The 21,110-nt window shown below is 35.2% G+C and overlaps 1 protein-coding gene across 5 annotated transcripts in view; it reads right to left on the reverse strand.

Annotated features, from left to right (window-relative positions):
- LOC114049727 (AT-rich interactive domain-containing protein 4B) overlaps positions 1-21,110 on the reverse strand; it is a 196,399-nt gene that overhangs the window by 46,180 nt on the left and 129,109 nt on the right. For 4 of the 5 annotated variants that reach the window (XR_003569903.1, XM_027871110.1, XM_027871107.1 and 1 more), the window contains exons 13-17: positions 17,371-17,465; positions 16,675-16,772; positions 15,222-15,462; positions 14,218-14,393; positions 10,014-10,265 (exon numbers count right to left, since the gene is read on the reverse strand). Coding sequence is in view for 4 of the 5 variants with exons in the window: in XM_027871110.1 (XP_027726911.1) it covers positions 10,014-10,265; positions 14,218-14,393; positions 15,222-15,462; positions 16,675-16,772; positions 17,371-17,465 (862 nt within the window). In the remaining variant the exon portion in view is untranslated. The remainder of the gene's footprint in view (positions 1-10,013; positions 10,266-14,217; positions 14,394-15,221; positions 15,463-16,674; positions 16,773-17,370; positions 17,466-21,110) is intronic. The other variant, XM_027871108.1, reaches the window with a different exon arrangement.

The raw sequence follows: 21,110 nt of genomic DNA on the forward strand, positions 1-21,110 counted from the left end.
CTAGAGTCAGGAAGATCTCAGTTCAAATTTGGCCTCAGAGGCTTACCAGCTGTGTGACTCTGGACAAATTACTTAACCTTTGTTTGCTTCAGTTTCAACTACAAAAAAGGGATAATGATAGTACTTACCTCACAGAGCTGTGATGATCATGAGTTATGTGAAAAAGGTGCCATATAAAAATGCTTATCCTCTTCCCATTTCCCCTGTTACTATTATTATAATTCCTGAAAACCAACCTTGGCTTTTAGACTCAAATTAATCTCACTTTTTTTTTTTTTTTTTTTTGCTTTTTGGTGAGGCAGTCGGGGTTAAGTGACTTTGCCCAGGGTCATACAGCTGGTAAGTTTTAAGTGCCTGTGGCCACATATGAACTCTGGTCCTCCTGACTCCAAGGCTAGAGCTCTACCTACTGCGCCACCTAGGTGCCCCTAATCTCACTTTTTTTTTTTTTCCTATAGAGAAGACTACCTACTTCACTATATGAGAGAGACCAAAGAAGATTACTAAGGATATCAAGTAATAAATAAACTCAGTGAATTTGTTCAGGCCATAATGCATTTGGTTTCCAAAGTGGCAACTAGTTTTTTTTAGAATTTCAATAAATTCTCGATTTTCATTTTGTGATATGGAAGGGTGGTGCTAGAAGATAACTAAAGACAGAAAGGGGCTAAGGAGGTAATGATAATGGTTATTATATTCCAGTGACTGTTATCCTTTCTTATCAGAAGGAATTTAAGGAAAATTTAAAAGTAAAGGTAGCGATGCAAACATGGGTAACAATTATCAAGGGAATCAAACAGAAAGAGGGAATCAGATGCAACAATAAAAAGGAATGGATAATCATGTGAAGTTTACTAGGCTTATGAGTAAGGAGGTATCCTTCTTTAATGAAAAGAGCTAGAATTTTGTACTAGGAGACCTAGGTTCAAATTCCAGCACCAACCCTAACAACTGTGTGACTATGGGTAAGTCACTTAACCTGACTTCAGTTGCCAGATTATTTTTTGGGAGAGGAGAACCTTTTTTTTTTTTTTTTTTTGATAATTAAAACCATGAAATCTTTATTATGTAGAGCTTGTTTTATTTTAAAGTATATATTAAATTTTACATGACAGTACCAATGCTATCCAGCTTCCCCAGTTTGCTTCCCTTCTGCACTTCCTTTTCCAATCTATGTTTTTAGAATGTTTCACAGACTGCTGTTTCCAAAAGTACTTGTACTACTTTCACTAGAGGTCTGGTGAAAGGGAAAGTACTTTGTAAAACAGTAAAATGTTTTAGGAATGTGAATTACTAGTACTATTAGTTATTATTAACAACCATTAGGCTATAAAATTAAGGGAATACATTAATAATTCATTGATATTTTTAAAAATGCAAACAATCAAAAGGGGGAAACACATAGAAGTAAGGAAGGAACCATAATCAGAGTTTAAAGCTAGAAAAAATTGAGAAACTTTTAAATGAGAAAAAAAGGCAACAAAGGAAGAAAAAATGGATCAGGAAAAGAATAGGAGCAACAGCAAGCAGATACCAGTAGTTTAGGTACATCTCATCTGTGTAACTTTATGCTTTCCTTTGAGGTAACTAGTGACAGATCGATTGCTTTGTCCCTTTTCTTCTTTTTCCCACTGCTTATAGCAACAGGTTCAAATCACAGAATAGTACAGCTGATTAGAGCTATGATTTTGGGAGCCCAGATCACAAAGCATCACAGCTGGATGAGATTATAAGAGATCATCTCTCCCCTATTTTATGCCTGAGGCTTCATGATGCCCAGGGAGCTGAAGTACCTACTGTCAGGTCACACAGTTCAGTTAATAATTTCCTGACTACCAGTCCAGTGCTCTCTGAACTATGCCATTTGTGGTTGTTCAGTCGTTTCAATTATGTCTCTCTTCATGACCCCATTTGGGGTTTTCTTTGCAAAGATACTAGAGTGGTTTGCCATTTCCTTCTCCAGCTCATTTTACAGATGAAGAAACTGAGGCCAACAGAGTTAAGGGTCTTGTCTAGGGTCTTACAGCTGGTAAGTATCTGAGGCCAGATTTGAACTCAAGAAGATGAATGAGTCTTCCTGACTCTAGGCCCGGCACTCTATCTACTGTACTACCTAGCTGCCCTAAACTAGGAACTTCTATCAAAGGTTAAGTGGGGGAGTTCATTGGACCAAATACAATGACACATGCTCTCATCTCCTTCCCACAGAAAACTGGAAGCTGGCTGCAGAGGAGTTAGCCAGTGAAGGCTCTGATCATATCCCTTTCCTGATGAAAATCTTTCAATGATTCCATTATAAGACTAGGTTCAAACTCCTTATTCTACAAGTTAAGACTTTTTAATAATTTTGCCCAATCTTCCTTTCTATTTCTAGCTTTATTTTCTGCTACTCCCTTATATCAAGTTGTAAGGGACTCTGACCTAAACTGATGTCTATCTGAGGTGCTACTGAACCTTAGTACCTCCAACTGAATTAAACAAAAATTTATTGAATACCTACTGTGTGCAAGTAACTGTGCTAGGTGCTAGGGTTCAGGGGCAGAAATTAGAGAGACCTTGCCTATAAGGAGCTTACATTCTATTGGAGGGATACAATACCTACACAGACCAAATAATTTGGGGGAAGGCTAAGGCTACAGACAACTATGAGGTTCATAAAAGATCTTGTGTGGGACAGGGAAACTAAGCTGAACCCTGAAGGGATTCTAAGAGGTGGAAGTGAGGGAAAGGGCCTCAGAAAAGGGAAGGAATAGGATATTATATGTAAGGGACCAGCAAGACCAGTCTGGCTTGAACATAGAGTATGTGAGAAGCAGTAATGTGAAATCATCCTAGAGAGATAAGATAGGCCCAGATTTGAAGGACTTTTAAATGCCAAACAAATAAGTTTGTATTTTATCTTAGTGGCAAGAGGGAACTACTGTGGCTTCTTAAGCAGGGGGAAGTGACATGGCCAGACATATATTTTAGGAATACCAATTTGGGACTGACCAGAAGATCAACTGAAGAAACAGAAAACTGGACAGGAAGACCAATTAGGGAATTATTTCAACAGCCTAGGTGAGAGGTGATACGGGCCTGATGGCGGCTATGTGAACAAAGGGAAGGGGACAGATGTGAGAGATGTTGGGGAGATAGAATTGACAAGACTTGACAATTGATTGCATACGGAAGAGGGTGGAGATTAAGGGGTCATGAGAGAAAGTGAAGAGTCAAGGATTATTAAGATGTTAACCTAGATGAGAATGATGATGATGTCTTCAACATTAATATGGAAGCTATTGGGGGGGGCAGGAAGATCATGAGTTCTGTTTTGGATATGTTGAGTTTGAGATGAATGTGGGATATTCAGGGGGAAATGTCCAATAGGCTGTTTGTGATACAGGGTAAAGCTCAGGAGAGATATGAGCACTGGATATGGAAGTCAAATGTATAGGGATGACAATTACACTCATAGGAGCTGATGGGGAGGAGGGAGGGAGGGAAGAAGGGAGAGAGGGAGAAGGAGAGGGGAAGAGAGAGGGAGGGAGAGACGGATTGAGAGAGAGAGAGAGAAACTCTAGGTATACTCACAAATAGGAAGCAAGATATGGATGATGATCCAGCAAAGACAATTATTAAAACAGCCAACTAACTGATTTCCATGTCTATAGTCTCTCCTTTTTATAGTCCATCCTTCACACCACTGTCAAAGTAAACTTTCTAAAACAACAGTTTAAATTATGTCACTTACGCTCAAAAACCTTTGTTGGTTTTCTACTGCCTCCTGATTAAAGCAAAAATTGCATTCAAGGACTTTATAATTTTATTCCAACAAAGTTTTTAAGGCTTATTTCATACTACCCCCACCTCCCCCAGGTTCACATAGTTCAGGCTCCAGCTCTGTGCATGCCTAGAATACTCCTTCCCAATTCTATCTCTTGGCATTCTTTACAGGATACCTCAAGAACCACCTTTTCTATGAAGTTTTTCTCAGGCTGCAATTAGAAATGATTCCTCCTTTTTCAATCTTTTAGCCCAAATGTTTAATTGAAACTGAATTTTCCTGTCAGAAATGCTTTTCCTACTCTCTTCTGCCTAACTAAATCATATCCAATATAGATTATCATTTCTATGCAGATAATTCTCAGATATATTTGTCCAGCCCTACTTCTGTACTTACCTCTAGTCTAGTCTCATATCTCCAACAGGTCAGTGGACAACTCAAACTAGATATACCATAGACTTTTTAACTCAACACGTCCAAAACTGAACTTAACTATCTTTCCCTCCAATACTCCTTTCTTCCAAACTTCCACCAACCTCTCAATCATTCAGGCGCATAACCCTGTTGTCATCTTTGATTCCATATTCTCTCTCACCTATACTATATCTAATCAGCTGCCATGTCCTATATATTTACCTTTATTACATCTCTCATATGTGCCCCCTTATCTCCTCTGACACTGCCACCACACTGGTGCAAGACCTCTTCATCTTATACCTAGACTACTGCAATAGCTGGTTGGTTCATCTCCCTGCCATAAATCTCTCCCCACTCCAGCCCATTCTCCACTCAGCTGTCAAATTGATTTTCCTCAAGCACAAGCCTGACCATATCAAACTATCCCTCCCCCCATTCAATAAAGTCCAATGGCTCCCTATTACCTCTAGGAACAAATATAAAATTCCCTATTTGGCCTTTAAAGCCCTTTATAATGGGGCCCGGCCCCTTCCTACTTTTCCAGTCTTCTTACACCTTATTCTGCAAATATACTTTGATCCAATGGCACTAGACTGACTCTTTGCTGTTACTCACATAAGACACTCCATCTCATGACTTGGCATTTTCATGGTCTGTCACATAAGCCTAGAATTCTCTCCTTCCTCATCACCACCTCATGGCTTCCCTTGCTTCCTTTGAGTCTCAGTGAAGTGTGATATTCTGCAAGAAGCCTTCCCTAGTCCTTAATCTTAGTGCTTTTCTTTCTGAGATTATCTTCAATTTATCCTGTATGCATCTGGTTTGGATATAGTTGCTTGCATGTTGGCTGCTCCATTAGACTGTGACTTCCTTAAGAACAAGGACTGTTTGTTTGTTTTGGCCTTCTCTGTATCTCCAATGCTTAGCACACTGCCTGGCACAAAGCAGGCACTTAATAAACTGGGTGCTGACTTGATCCACTTTCTCCAAGAAACCTTCTGTGACAATCTCAGCTAGAAATTATATTGTCCTTTGAATTTACATAGCATTTATCTGTTGACTTCTATTGTTTGTTATTTTTATTTGTGTGTGTATGTCTTATCTCACCAACTAGAACATAAATTCCTTTAATGTAGGGGCCACTTATACTTCTTCATTGCATATAAGTTATTCAATACATATTTACTGACTGATTAAAATGCATATTTCCATTAGTGGTAGCGGCTATAGTTCATATGCAACAAATATCAACTAACTAGAGAAGGACCACATAAATAATTTTACATATCCATCCATAATTCAAAATTACTGTCAACATGCAATGGTCATGATTCTGACTAAAGCAGTATAGAGGAGGCAAACAATGGGATATTTTAATCTTAACTTTGGTGAACTTTGTTTCTCTCATTGTTGTCTGGAACTGTGATTTCATTGGTATAGGGAAATTCTGATATACACAGCTCCTTTCCATTAGCAGCAACTTCTCTAAAAGGCAGAGCATTTAGAGAGGTGACCAGGTAACCCAGAGGTTAACTGACTTAACATGAGTCACACAGTTAATGTGTGTTGGCAGTAGAATTTTAATACAGAACTTCAAGTCACTTACCCACCACGTTATCTCATTTGGTAAATTTTGTGGAAAAGAAAACTTATCCTTTGAAAGAGGGCAATTAATGAACCTTACTCTTATATAATTTTAAAGACAACCTGTTTTTGTCCTTTTACTCTATTGCACTATGAGTCAATCATCCTCAAGTCAACACTGGCAGATTTTAAGCAATTTGGTTTAAGTATAACCCATACTTGAAGAAAGAATTTTAAATTCATTTCAAAGTTAAATGTTTTCAAAGCTTAAAGCCTGGGTTCTTGCTTCCATGGTTAAATATTTGAAGAAAATTTTTTTACTTAATTGTTTAATGTGTCACAAGGGATGTGCTTAAAATGAGAAAAGCTCAGTTACCGACTATATCTTACACCTGGAAGATCTTATAGTATTCTCCTGAAAGTACTCAAACATTCAGATAAATTATCAATCCTCATAAAACATGTTGTTTCTGTACTGGTTCACGGAATTAATAAATATACCTAAGAATATTTCAACCCCTTCTCTCTCTCTCTCCCATTTTTTTTTTTTAAAGAAGACCATTTTTAATTCAACTCTTTCTGAACAGGTCATATTTCACCACAGATAAACCAAACAGCCAATTTTAGCTAATAGCTTCAAAAGCTCTGCCAAAACTCTAACTATGAATGTTAACACAGCAAAATGGCTAAATCAAAGAATAATTTCCCCCCACCAACACTCTGGTAGAATTTCTACTTGATAGCGATACAGTCAAAGGGAAGCAACAAAGGATAAGGGGATGCAGAGGGAGACAGAGGTGCTGGACATTTGATTTCACTGGTATGCAAACTCTCCACTAATGCAGACTGTCAACTCATCTGACTTATTTGTAATTTACAGTCTTGCAGAGTTGCTTGGGGCACTGAGAGATTAAATGACTTGCTCAGAATCATACAGTTAATATGTGTAAGTCAGGACTTTAACCTTCCTGATTGAAAGGCTGCCTATTTATCCATTATGCCCTGTTGCTTTTTTCACATTTTTGTCTTTAACAATGTTATTAGTAACCATTAATTTAACCTATGTGGCCTGGTGTCATATTGTTTAGAACATTCTAAAATATCTGATATGCCCAAACAGAATAATGCTTCATCATTATACTCACAAAGGATCAAACAGCCCTAATTTATATAGGTCTCCTACAAAAATACACCAAAGTTAGGTCAATTTATAGACTTTGAAATGCCACCTAGAGTGTTCAAAGTAAAATCACAAACCTTACAAACTAAATAAAAGAAATATTTGCTATTTATACTCTGTATAAACAACTTAACAGCTTCATCAGGCAAAAAATGGGCACAAATTAAAATGCTAGCAACTAATAAGTGTTAAATTAAAGTTGCCTTCCAGAAATAAGAGAAAAAAATCCAGCCAATTAACTTGGAAATGTTATAAAATCATGAAAACCACAATCAAATTAAAAAAAAAACCTTTTAATTACTCTACAACATTCATATTTAGGTGCTAGAAAATTATGATTTTTAGATATGACAGAATCTCACACGTACATGAAATCTTACTCTGCAATCTATAACTAACATTTCTTTGTCCATGTTAATACCATTAACACCTTCAGTGATTCTCTAAATTGGGAGGAAAAGAGATCCATAATTTCTTATTTTACACTATTCCTACTTCAAATAAGTAACTTCAAGAAAACACTAACCACCTACTTGTATCTTCACAGAATAGATCCACGTTTCTGATTTTCATCACTCTTTCTATGTGAATTTAGGAACATTATCCTAGGCCCTCCAAAATAGGGGAGGAAATTGAAAAATGGCTGGAGAGCTAATGAGATTTGTTACAGTCATCACTAGATATGCTTGAGAAAAGGTGTGGCAAAAATGACAAAATCATTACCTATTCAATGTTATATTCTAACTACTATTGCATGAAGGCATATGATTTTTTTTCCAAATAATGTAAGATCACAACCTATTTTGTTGAATCCTGAAAAGTTTTTGTATGATGTTGGGAGAGCCATCTACCCAATGGTCCATTTTTATTTTTCAATAAAAACCATGACTTAAAAAAAAATCTGGTTATTGAAAATGTCCTATCACTTTCTCAGTGATGAATTACAATAAAAGGCTATCTTGCTGAATTGGTCCCAACTTAAAATCTCAAAAATACTCCAATCTTCTTTTCTATCTATTGGAACAAACTGCACATTTATTCTCCTTAGCTCACCATGTTCCAAATAAAATACGAGGACAAAATTTCTGAGTTGAAAAATTATTATATTAACCTTTCAACTGCTATTCTCAAAAAATCTGAGTATTATGATTCAATTAGTCAATGAATCCATATTTACAGATGGAGTATTAGAGATTATACCAGGCAAAGGTTAGAGAACTTCTTAAATCCTTTACCTTTTTCACTAAATTTGAGGTATCAGATCAATGACAGTGCAGATACAATTTTTTATTATAATTTAACCACTAGGGTGGGGAGTGAGAAGAGAAAGAGTAGCATGCTTCAAAACTGGCATGAGTGATTAGATAATACCTACCTATGGCTATCTTGTATATGATACTTAGCAATTTTTTATTTCTGATGGTTCAATTTAATCTTCCTAGTGAAACTCAGTATTTTACGAGTTTGTATAATAGAAAAGAAGCTAGTTACATTTAATAGTCTTCATATGACAAGCCCACTGTTTAAAATGACTAATTATAAAAAACTGGTCAACATATTGTTATAACATCTATCTTTCAGCTCTCAATTATCTTCATGTAAGGAAGTGTTTCATAAACCAGCCTTTTAGCTTAGGAAAAACATATACTATTTAGACAGCATTAGGACAAATGATAGCTGAATATTTGATTTATGTACAGTGTTGAACTGAAAAACTATTATCTCAATGTCATCTGAAACATCTTACGTTCCTGTACAACTAATGTGACTCTGTTATATCTGTGAATTGACGTAGGCACTTTAAATTCCGGAAATCTTCTTAGTTTGGAATGAGCAGAATGAATTCCAGACAATATTCTTGAGGTTTTCCTTAGCACTGGAGTTGCTATGGTATCCCAAGCATCAGGATGGATTGAAATTATAGTTTTCACAGAATGAGAAAAGTAAGTGGATTAGGCAGTGCCTCCAATCCTTTCCACTGCTGGAACATGACTGCCAAAACCTGATTTTAAGAAGTCGAGAATTTTAGATGAGGTCTTCCTGACAATACTGCCATTAGCCAGAACCATATTCTACAAGAAGTTAAATAAAAGAATGACAATCCTCTTTGAAGCACCTCAGAAAGGCATTCCTGACAATTTCTATCTATATTTCTAAGAAGACAATATTTATATTGCTAGCTATATTTATATTCCAAATACAATAACGGACATTCCAAGAAAAGTCCATTTGTTAATCAGACAACTAAAGTGCCAGATCTCAAACTCTACCATGACTATTTAAGTTTCACGAAGAATGTATCTGGATAAAGGTTGGCTACATAAGCCCAAGAGGCTACTGGTTCAAGATAAGAATTGTTGCATAACCCAAGACTGAACTTCAGCCTTGAAATTCTGTTCCCCAGGTCAGTGGCAGCTGAAAAGTGCCATCCAACTATTTCTTTGAGTAGAGTTGAGTTCTTTCGTTATGATGTTTGCCAGTGTAGGAGATGGTCCAAAGAAACTTCTGTTGCTGCTGAAATGAAGTTATAATGCAAGGCCTGTTGATGAGGAGATAACTGGAGAACAAGGGCCTTCTTGAAGAAGGTAAAGTTTTCCGAGTCTCATCCCTGACTACTGAACAAAATGAAATAAAGATGACTTAAGAAGATTACGAAGAAGATAATGCAGCAATGCAGTTGAATATGCAAAAAGCAGATGACCTGATAACTGGCTTGAAGACACTGAGAAGCTCAAAAGTCTTTAACCTTTTAAAAAATATTATCTTCTATCACTGCACCAATAACGTTGCTTTTCTTAAGCTATAGATGTTACCATAAAAATTGTCAAGACTTAATTATTTTTCTTTATGCTATAGTCTAAGATGTAGCACTCAAAACATTAAGAACTATATAGAAAGTCACTAAATGTGGAATTTACATGCTAAAAATCTAAATATTTTTGATATGGTACAAAGACCTTAATAGAATATCAACAAGCCTGTAATTCAACAATCAATTTGTGTTTAAAATAGAAAAGTATTTTAGAAGTATTTTTAGGTAGTAATCACTAGCTAAAACTCAGTTACCTCACATTCCATCCGCAGTAATGCACCAAGTAAAGGACCTCTCCACCTTCGACATCAGAATCTTTAATACTAGCTTCATACATTTTCTGATTTTTCCCTCGTCCATACCGCACTTGAACTTTCATGCCTGGTGGATAGCATTCAAACTCCTCTTGCTCATTGTTGTCATCGTCGTCATCTTCCTCTTCCTCCTCCTCCTCCTCTTCTTCTGCTTCTTCCTCATCTTCATCTTCCTCCTTATTCGTTTCATCTCTTGAAAGGTTTAAAAAATTGCAGAGTTAATAAAAGACACCTGATAAGTTTTTCAGTTCCAACCCACATATACTGATAAATATTGTGGATGCGATTGTTCCTGGGAACAGCAGGTTCCAAGTGCATGAAATTTTCTGATTTTCAAATTAAAATTATCACTAAAAGTGGTAGCAAGAGAAGCTTTCACAGAAAGTGAAGAGGCAAAAATAACTTGATTTAAAGAAAATTTCCATCAATAGCTAGAAGAACTGAAGTGGTGCTGTATATATACCAAGGAACTAGTGAGGTTGACTGTAACAAATTTTATCTTTTTCAAATGTTTACACATTTTAACATTCATTAGACTCCACAGTCATTTTATGTTTTATTGAGTATTTCCCTCTCTCACTTAGCTATTTCTAAATTTAGGATAAATCAAACCAAACCATAATCAAACCTTTCACTTGCAGGTAGCTAGTCTTTTAAGATCTCTTAACCTTAAAACCATGTGGTTTGGATGTAATCAAATCTGTTAACTGACAATTAAGCAGATTCTGCTAATTTGTGCGAATTTCATTAATTCCTCTAAGCACTATCTTATATTTAATTTCTGGTTAACCTATGCCTTCTTTGATGCAAATAGCCTTTTATAAAGTCTAACAAACCTAAAATTCCAACAAAATGGATATGTTGAAGATTAATTCCAAATGTCACTCCTCTAAAATGAAACAGCTATATACAAACATGAAATCAGTTTGAGCGTTCTTAGCAATGTACTCTTTCTCTAATTTAGGAGTACTCCTAGCATTTGCTGAAAAAAACCCCACAAATCACCCTGTAAACAACATATAGAAAAAACCTACATTAGCACAAAAACATCACAAATACACTTATTTCAGAATTAAGTGGAAGGAACTTCAATATGAAATCTAAAGCTACACTAAATATTACATTTTTAAGTCTGCTTTATAGCAATACCTACACTTAAAACAACTCATTTCTCTCAAAGAGGAACACTTTCAAAAGATAAATAAAAATCCAGATATGAAAATCAACAACACATCTAGAATTACTTCCAGACTTCCTTACAGATACTGTGAATAAAAGTCTTATGACAAAAAACACTCCTCTAGAGATAATTTCAACCCTACTAAAGACAGTATTAACTATTAATCTATGGCCATTGTATATCATGCACTATGTATGGAACACAGAGATATGAACAAGTATGGGCACAGTTTTTTGTTCCTTTCCCTTCCCATTCATTTTCTGAAGAAATTCTTAAGTCAACAAAGACTTATCAGTTTTAAAAATTCAATGTTCACAAAGCACAGTTCTCAATTCTGCTATAAAACACAAAGCCCTAAGTTTTACAGCTATTTTTTTGCTTCTATAAAGTCATTCACTGAATACTATGTAAATCATACCCCCCCCCAAAAAAGGCAGCAAATTGTGTGAGCTTTGTCTCTCTTTTTAAATAAAAAGGTATCAAGAGCCTTCCAGTGACAGTATATTCTGGTGGTTTTTATAACAAAAAAATTATTTAAGTAGTGTTGTTTCATAGCTTAGGATTAGAATCTTCAATGATATTTCTTAATGGGAAAAGTTAAAACCTGAAAAGGTACAACTTCCATAAATACTAGTTAAAATATAAAAGTATACTTTAGAGTACACTTTCTTACTACATATAGGACTTTATAGGATTTCCTTGAGTTTTTTAAGTACAAAACAGATTTTTTTCATTTACTATCATTTGAAATGAAATACAAAACATTTCGTACACTGCCCATCAACCTGGCTGATTAGGAAATCAAAACATAGGAAGGAGTACTTACTTGAAGTGGCTAAAATATTCTAGAAAATAGCAGCAGAATTAGTGGTGGGGAAGCACAATAATTACTGACTTAAGATTATATACATAGAGAACAAAAAGTACTAAGATTCCTTGTATTCTCAGAAGACTATTTGATTGGAATGCTAAGATTATACAACTGTACTTCACTGATTATAGAGTATATATTCTGGTACAAAAAATAAGTTTAATCTTTGAGCAACAAAAATCTTAATTATAGCTCTCAGCACAGTTAAATAAAAAAAGAAGGAAAGCATATAGTGCTAAGTCCAAATTCTTCTTGCAAAAACAGCAGACAAATTAGATCTTCCATAGTTCAGCACTGAACATACTTGAGGTATTCCACAAATGTTAAACATGAATAATAATAACAACAATCAAACAAAACTTTAACAATGTTTAGGAAGTAGAATGGGAAAACTCTTACTGGTCATGAAACAAACATTAATATTCTATATTAGTCAAGCAGGTTAATCAAAATGAAACATGAGATCCATTTAATGTCAGATAGGGATACAAACCAAATGAATTTAACCCAAATAACACATGGGAGTGAACAAAAAGCAAACATCACAATTAAATTATTAGAAATGAGCCAAATCTAAGAATTCACTGCTCTATTCAACAATGCAGTGGGCAAGATCAAAGGCTAGAGAAATAAGAAGTTGAAAAAAACCAGGAAGCCCCAAAAGACAATGTTTTCAAATATAAAATGCATTGCAATATGTAGGCTAAAATAACATACATATACATGTATGTACATACACATATATGTGATATATAGATATACATATATCCAATAACATTGATCTACATTGAGATACATTTCAATGTCATTTGATATAATATATATATGCATACTGATTTCAATTTACTTTCTTTTAAAGTACCACATTTTGGGTCAACAGATCATTCTAAAAAACATAAAATAACTCCAACAGATCTCTCTCAAGTCTGAGGCCAAACTCTTACAGGATGTATTTCATGCCTGAAGTGTGGAGAAAGAAAACAGATAACTCTAAGTAGTAGCCAATTCCTTAGGGGAAAAAAGTTTATTAAAAAAAAAACCACAAACTATCTAAATAATCCTTTAAAATTGTATTTCTAGGTAGCTCATCAGTAATATTCTCTAGCATAAAATCAGTAAATTAATTTCTGATATTCCCACAATGTGTAATAGTTTTTAAATTTAGTAATTAGCATTCTTTAGAAGTAAGAAAATGAATCAGTCACAAATTTATTTTTAGGGTGTGAACAGCAAGAATGAATATTAGAAAACAAGAATAAGAAGAAACTGAAATGGCTATGGGGACAAAAATCCATGGAATATTTTATAAGGAAATCCTAAACATGAATAAGTTCCAGTGGAAGACTTCAACTACATTCTTCTGCTACCTTATCCTACCTTACCTCACGTACTTTACTTTCATCTTGGCTGTTTGGCTCAATCTCTCATGTAATGAGGCTGCAAGTGAGGTCTTAGAGGACAGAACAGCCCACCGCAGAATTGCAAAACACTGACTCAGAGGCCCTTAACAGACCAACAGGAATTCCTGGATTACACTAAAAAAACTTTTTGGAACAGACGTTATTGCTCACTACCTCATCAACATTTTAATCAAAAATAATTAGGATTTTGCATTTTTAAATTATGGTTTCAGAATTTAAGGTATCTAATTCCTGTCATTAATTTTAGCCCAAGTAATAAAAACATTAGCCACAACAAGCAATCTACAGACATCCAGTTTGCCAAAAACAATGGAACGGTGCTCTTTTTCACACATACCACTATCTAGCAAAATGTAATCAATAAATAGATTAAGCAGAAAGAAGCAATTTCATCCTTGTAAAGTTTCTCATATTTCTGAGTCAAGAACAAGAGTAATGAATCAGAAAACTTCATATTTCCTCCCCATACAATGGCATTTGTAAGATTTAGGCCATGCAAAATTTCTTACAAGATGAATCTAAATCAGGCAATTATTCTGCATTTGCTCTTATTTCTCTCATTTGGATTAATTAAAATACATCAACAACCTGGAGTAATGAATCCAACCATTTATTTACATCAAACTAACTTAGCTTTTCAAAATTATTTTTTACCAAAAACAAGTGTCTTACCCAGATTTTGCTTTTTCTTCTTCTGCCTCTACCTTTGTGTTGAGCATTTCATCTACCTTAATTGTATCATCTTCTTTAACTTCTAGATTTTCATTCTCTTCTGTTTTTTTAATGTTAAGTTCTTTTTCCTGATCAGACTGTGTATGTGTAGGTTCTGACAAATTCTTTTTATTACCCTAGGAAAATATTAGAGAGACTAAGCCAAAATTTAAAAAATTACCGTCCGTATTTTTATACCCATGATCTCTGAGAGTAAACCCAGAAGAATGTATACTCCTTGTGGGTAAGGAATGTTGGTCCCTTTTGTCTTTGTATTCTTAGTGCAAAGCACATAGTAGGGTCTTAATAAATGCTTGCTCAATTGGTATTAATGTAATTCCTAGCAACAGAAAATTGTTCAGTATTATTTAATTCACTACTTAACTTTTTAAAGTAAAAAATTATCGTGAAAATAAGAGTCAAAGAAAGAAGTGGGGTGCAGGGCAAGTCAAATCTATATCAAAATGTCTTAAGTCCACTGCCTGCATTTTATACCAAGAAGGGAAATTGTGTTTAAGTACAGCATTAGATATTTCCAACTTTCTGTCTACAATTTTTTAATTGGGAAAATTTGTACCCAGTAGTATAGTTATAGACATAATAGAGATGTTTAAACTACATTTAAAGAATTTATTAAAGACATTTTAATAGAATCTGACATTAATTCATTCTCCATTAATAGCAAGGAGTTACTACTTTAAGAATAAGAATGTAAGAAAAATTATGAAAGTAAAAAAATTTTTTAAACCACACCAGGCAAAAATAATTAACTACAACCTTTTGTGACACAAAAAAAATATAATTACAATACCTAAAATTAAAAAAAAAATAGCATGTTGGTGAGGAAACATCAAATCACTAGTAATGGAGGGTGTATTTTGTACTGTGGAACTTTGTAAGTTTAATTAAGGATTATAACTCAAAGGATCTACTAACAAGTACAGCACAGATAGAATCTAGTTTACCAGACAAGGTTTGATATTTTCTTTTCTTTCAATCTCATCTTCAGCAGGTTTCTCTTCTTGTAACATAGTATCTCCTTCCTCTTTAACCTCTGCTTTTATCTCTGACTCAGGTTCTTCCTTGTTTTTTGTTTCTTTTGCATTTTCACATTCCTTACAAAGCTTGTTAACCATCTTCTCAGGCAATGCCATCTGAAATTCAATGTTGGCTGACCTACAATATTCTTCAAAGCCATATAAATATCTGTAAACAGGAAGACAAATTATTTTTGGTAAGAAGACCCAATAGGATTAAAGATTAGTGTCATGAATACAGTGGGACTAAAGGGCTGATGAGGAGCCACTTAACTATCAAATTCTCTAATTCCTAAACCTGTGAAAACTGGCTACAAAAATATGTCTAATCCTCATTTAGTTCTTAACGCACAGAGACACACCTTCATAGCAGCTAAGTGACACAAGGGAGAGAGTGCGGGCATAAGGGATAGCCAGTGAAAATGCAAAGTCAGGAGACAGTGTCTTGTGCAAGTTATGCAGAGGGTAATAAAGTATAGCACTAGAAAGGCAGGAAGAGGACAAGCTGTAAAGGGAGTTAAAAGTCAAATAAGAGGATTTTATATTTAATCTTGGAAGTAATATGAAGCCAATGTACAGGGAAGGTGATATAGTTAGACTTGTGCTTTAGGAAAAAGATTTTGATAGTTGGGTACAGGTGGTACTGGAGTAGGGAAAGAGACCTGAGGCATGGACACCAACTAGAAGTCTTATCACAATAGTCGAGGGGTGAAGTGATAAGATATTGTGAAGGTACAAAGGAAAATATTTTACAACTCACTGGACATATGTGGTGAGAGCACAAAGTCAAGCATATTGTCTAAAACCGAGGCTGAAAACCTGAGTGACTGGAAGGATGGCAGTGTTCTCAAATAGTAACATGGAAGCTTGGAAGAGGGGTGGGTTTAGGGGGCGTGAGGAGATCTGAGAAGCAAATCACAATCTATACATGCATACTTAATTTTGTATGACTCACAACCAAAAACAAAAAAGAGGTATGAGCTTAGGTTGGCTTCTTACTTATTGGTCCCTGCTTAGAGGAAAGAGCCCACCATCTGAGAGTCAACTGTCATAGATCTGAGGTGATATGTTGAGGTGGGAGGTAGGGTGAGGGTGGGGGATTTTTCCAATTTTACTTGCACAGCCATTGCTATGAGTGTTGCCTGAATACTGGCATGGTTATAACTGCCCTGATGGGCCAACAGGAAGAGGAAGGTTGGAACACAGGGAAGAGAAAGTATAGAGTTCTGGTGGATAAAGGGCTAAGAGTAGTTGTATTGGAGACAAAGTCCACAACAGCCTTCCCTTTCTACCTATGTTCCTACTCTCTGATGGGTTGATCACACTCCCTTGGGGTCTGGACATAGCCCTCATTTGAGAAACCACTGCCCTTAACACTTACTTTTTGTAAGCACATTTAACATTGTATCCTGCAGCTGAATTTAAAACAGGAATTCCAAGATCTTGATAGACTTGCTTCCATATGGCTCCACTTTCAATCTATAATGAAAAATAAAATTAAAATTTACATGGATAAGCTAGCAAAGAACAAATTTTAGGAGAAAACACGTTTTTCCATGGAGATCAAATTAAGAATTGGAAGTGATTTTTTAAAAAATTAACTTGATACAACTCATTTCTAATTGAAAAGACAAAATTTAAATTTCATTCTCTACTAGAAACTACCATTCAAGTAGGATTTGTATTAAATTTAAAATAAAAAATTAAATAAAATTTGAAAACCAATAAATTAAACATTAAAAGTTTGTCATGCTAAAAAAAAATCAGAGCTGCTCTACTGACTTCAGCAGGCATACATTTAAACAAAATGTTTAAAAGACAACTGTCGTGCTGATTTCTATATCAAACTGAAAGTAATTTCCAGGGTTATGACAGTTTACTGAGAAACTTATGACAGCAAATTTAAATGACTGAATAACACATAAACTATGAAGTATGAGTTTTAATTCTAAATAAAACTGCAAATTTGATAATAGTGATTCTTTGCGTGTAAAAAAGTAACCATTCTTTTTTTTTTATCCATACTTTTCAATCCTTTAAGGTTTTGACATACTTCACTATTAATCTTAATACTTACATTATCAAATCCTCCAAGTTTGTGTACAAGTCTAAATAATTTAAAGAGATTCAAATTTCGGTATCCAAGTACAGGCCTTTTATTAATAGGTGTGCCTATTAGTAAAACAAAAATTATTTTAAGAGATTTTTTTAAAACTGTAAGAATTGAAATTTTGTGAAGTTGCAATTGTTAGAAAAAAAATGAACAAACTATATTTTCTAATCACACTAGAAGGTATACAGGCAATATATTAAATCAAATTAACATTCTTCCTGACCCGATACACTTACTATTAATTATTTATATTTCTATTCTAGAAATAGAAATTCCATTTCAACTTTAAGCACTTTACATTAGCAAAAACTAGTTAAATTTCAAACTACAGCCAAGAAGTTTCAATCTGAATGAGAAATATCATTATCTGATATTACGCATTGCACACAGTATGTGATACATGTTTATTCTTGATTAGGATATGTCTGAGAAGACAAAGTACAGATAGTACTGAATCCGAGAGTCAAAAGTCTTGAGTTCAAAGCTTGTTTCTATTACTGAGTAACCTTAGGCAAGCCACTGAACCTGCTGGGGCCTTAGTTTTATCTGTAAGTAAAATAAGGAGGCTAGACTAGATGACTTCTAAAGTCTCTTCTACTCCAAATGACTCTATGACCTCATGGATCCTACACAAATATGAAACTTCAGAGAATAAATCTTCATTTTAAATGTACAATACTGAAATCAAATATCATAAGTAAGTCAAAGTCAAATACAAGGCAAAATTCTTTAATAATAAAGAATGGAGAAAGCACAAAATATCTGTTTCAATTCGCATTTAACTTTATCATATATTCTTCAAAAAAGTTTTTAGGGATCTTTACTAATAGTTATTTATTTGATGAGAGACCTGGTAAATAGAGGAAGAACAGAAGTAAGTAGAAATGAGTAGTGACAGGACAGCTGATGGGCAACAATACAATGGTCTTGGAAAATAACTACATACAAGAGCAACCAAATCCTTGATCTATCACTCAAATGTGTTTCACTTCTATGATTATGAACTATAAAATTCCTTTACTTGACCAAAGCTTCCTATCTATTGAAACCACTTCTCAGTGATCACCACAAAGCACTTGAGAGAAAAAGAGCTAAATTGTAGAGCTAAACTGATTCACTAAGGGAGTAAGGATGTTTGGGAAAGCCATTGCTGACTGGTAAAGAACTGAAAGATGATGGAAATGAAGGACATGCTGAAGACAAAGAAGTGACTCCCCTCTATCTGCTGTCTTTTCAGATCACAATGTAAGCTTCTTAAGGGGTGGGACTCTCAGGCTTACTTGTATTTGTAATCCCCAGAGTATAATACAGTCCTTGCCACATAATAAAAGCTTAATAAATGCACTCTCACTTGAGCTATTTATCTAACCAATTATTCCATTATTTCCCTATGCCTTACTCTTCCTAAATCCATTCTTCCCTCCATCCCTCAGTATTTATTAATAAATCCACTACAAACTTAAGACATCTAATCTCAGCTGGTCCCTCACTTTAGTCTTTTGTGTCTTCCATCTTGATTCATTATCACACCTCATAACACCCACTCTCCCTATCTAATAAGCATAGGACCTCATCTGATACAAGATGAGATAGAGAAGGAAATGGCAAACCACTCCTGTATCTTTGTCAAGAAAACCCTAAATGGGGTCATGAAGAGTTAGACACGACTGAAAACAACTAAATAACAAGAGGCTTTTTGCTGTGAGCTACTTCTACATTTCAAAACCCTGTTATTCCAGTTTGATGAAGAGATGAACCATCTCTCTCTGGAAGGCCAAACTCATTATTTTTAAAATATATTTTTATTGAACTTTGTCTTAAAATCGCCTGCATTTCTAAATGTGTCCCCCTAGTCCCAAGTGCCATTCATTAGAACAAAGAGAAAGAAAGAAAAAGCACAATAAAACTAAACAATCTATTAAAAAAAAGAAAAAAATGATCTAATGTTATATATAATGTTCCACACCCATAGTACCCCACTTCAATCCACAATCAATAAAAACATATTAAGCACATACTATGTGCCAGGCACTATGCTAAGTGCTGGGGACACAAAAAGGGGCAAAAGATAGTGTCTGTCTTCATGGAGTTTACAATCCAATGGAAGAGACAATAACAAATATATATATATATATATATATATATGTATATATATGTATATGTATATATATATGTATATATATATGTATATATATGTACACACACACACATATATGTAAAATATATATACATATATATATGAAAAATAATCTATATACAAGATAAATAGGAAAAAATTAACTGAGGGAAGACACTGGAATTAAGAGGGGTTAGAGGAGACTTCCTGTAGAAGGTGGGATTTTAGTTGGGACTTAAAGGAAGCCAGGGAGGTCAGTAAACGAAGATGAAGAGGGAGAGCATTCTAGGCATGGGGAACAACTAAAGAAGATGCCCAGAGCTGAGAGATGAAGTGTTTTGTTTGTATAACAGTCAGGAGGCTGGTGTCATTGGAATGAAGAGTATGTGTCAGGGACTGATTATAAGACTGGAAAGGTATGAGGGGGTTAGGTTATGAAGATCTTTTTGAATGCCAAGCTTTGGGCAAGGATGCCACATATTTTTATATTTGCTCCTGGAGGTAACAGGGAGCCACTAGAGTTTATTGGGTGTGGGGAAGTGGGAGTGTTTACATGGTTGGATCTGTGCTTTAGGATGGCTGAATGGAGAATGGATTGGAGTGGGGAGAGACTTAAGGCAGTAATTGAGGTGTGAGGTAATGAGGGCCTGCACTAGAGTTATGGCAGTTTCAGAGGAGACAAAGGGATGTATCTGAGAGATGATGCAAGGGTAAAATCAGCAGGCCTTGGCAACAGCTTGGATACAAAAGATGCGATATACTGAGGAATCCAGGATGACTCCTAGGTTGTGAGCCTAAGGGACTGGGAGGATGGTGTTGTTCTCTACATTAACAGGGAAGTTAAGAGGTGGGAAGGCCTTAAGGGAGAGATAAGTTCTGTTTTGGACACGCTGAGTTTAAGATATCTACTGGACATCTGTGAGGCAGCTGGTGACTCAGTGAATAGAGAACTGTGCTTATAGTCAAGAAGACCCAAATTCAAATCCAGTTTCAGATACTTCCTAGCTGTTTGACCTTAGGTAAGTCACAACCTCTGAATGCCTGACAAAAGGATCCACTGGAGAAGAAAAGGCAAACTACTCCAGTATCTTTTCCAAGAAAACCCGATGGACAACTTTGGTCCATGGGGACACGACAAGTCAGTTATTCAACTGACCAATAACAAAACTGGACATCCAGTTTGAGACATATGAAAGGCAACTGTAGATGCAAGATTGGAGGTCAGCAATAGGGAAATAAAACTAGATTTGAGAATCATCAGCATAAAAATGATAATTAAATCCATGGGAACTGGGGATCACCAAGTGAAGTAGTAGAGAAGGAAAAGAGAAGAGGGTCCAGGACAGAACTCTATGGGATGCCTACAGTTAGAAGGTGTGACCTGGATAAGGATCCAGCAAAGGAGGCAAAGAAGGAGTGGTCAGATAGTAGGAAAACAAGAAGAAAATGGCATCCTGAAAAACTAGAGGGAAGAGAATATCAAGTGGTTGATGGTGATGGTGATGGTGAAGAACAGTGTCAAAGGCTACAGAGAGATCAAGGAAAATGGAGACTGAGAAAAGGCCATTGGATCTGGCAACTAAGATCA

This window comes from Vombatus ursinus, unplaced genomic scaffold (genome assembly GCF_900497805.2).
Source record: "Vombatus ursinus unplaced genomic scaffold, bare-nosed wombat genome assembly UNPS02014798.1, whole genome shotgun sequence".
NCBI classification, from domain to species: Eukaryota; Metazoa; Chordata; class Mammalia; order Diprotodontia; family Vombatidae; genus Vombatus; species Vombatus ursinus.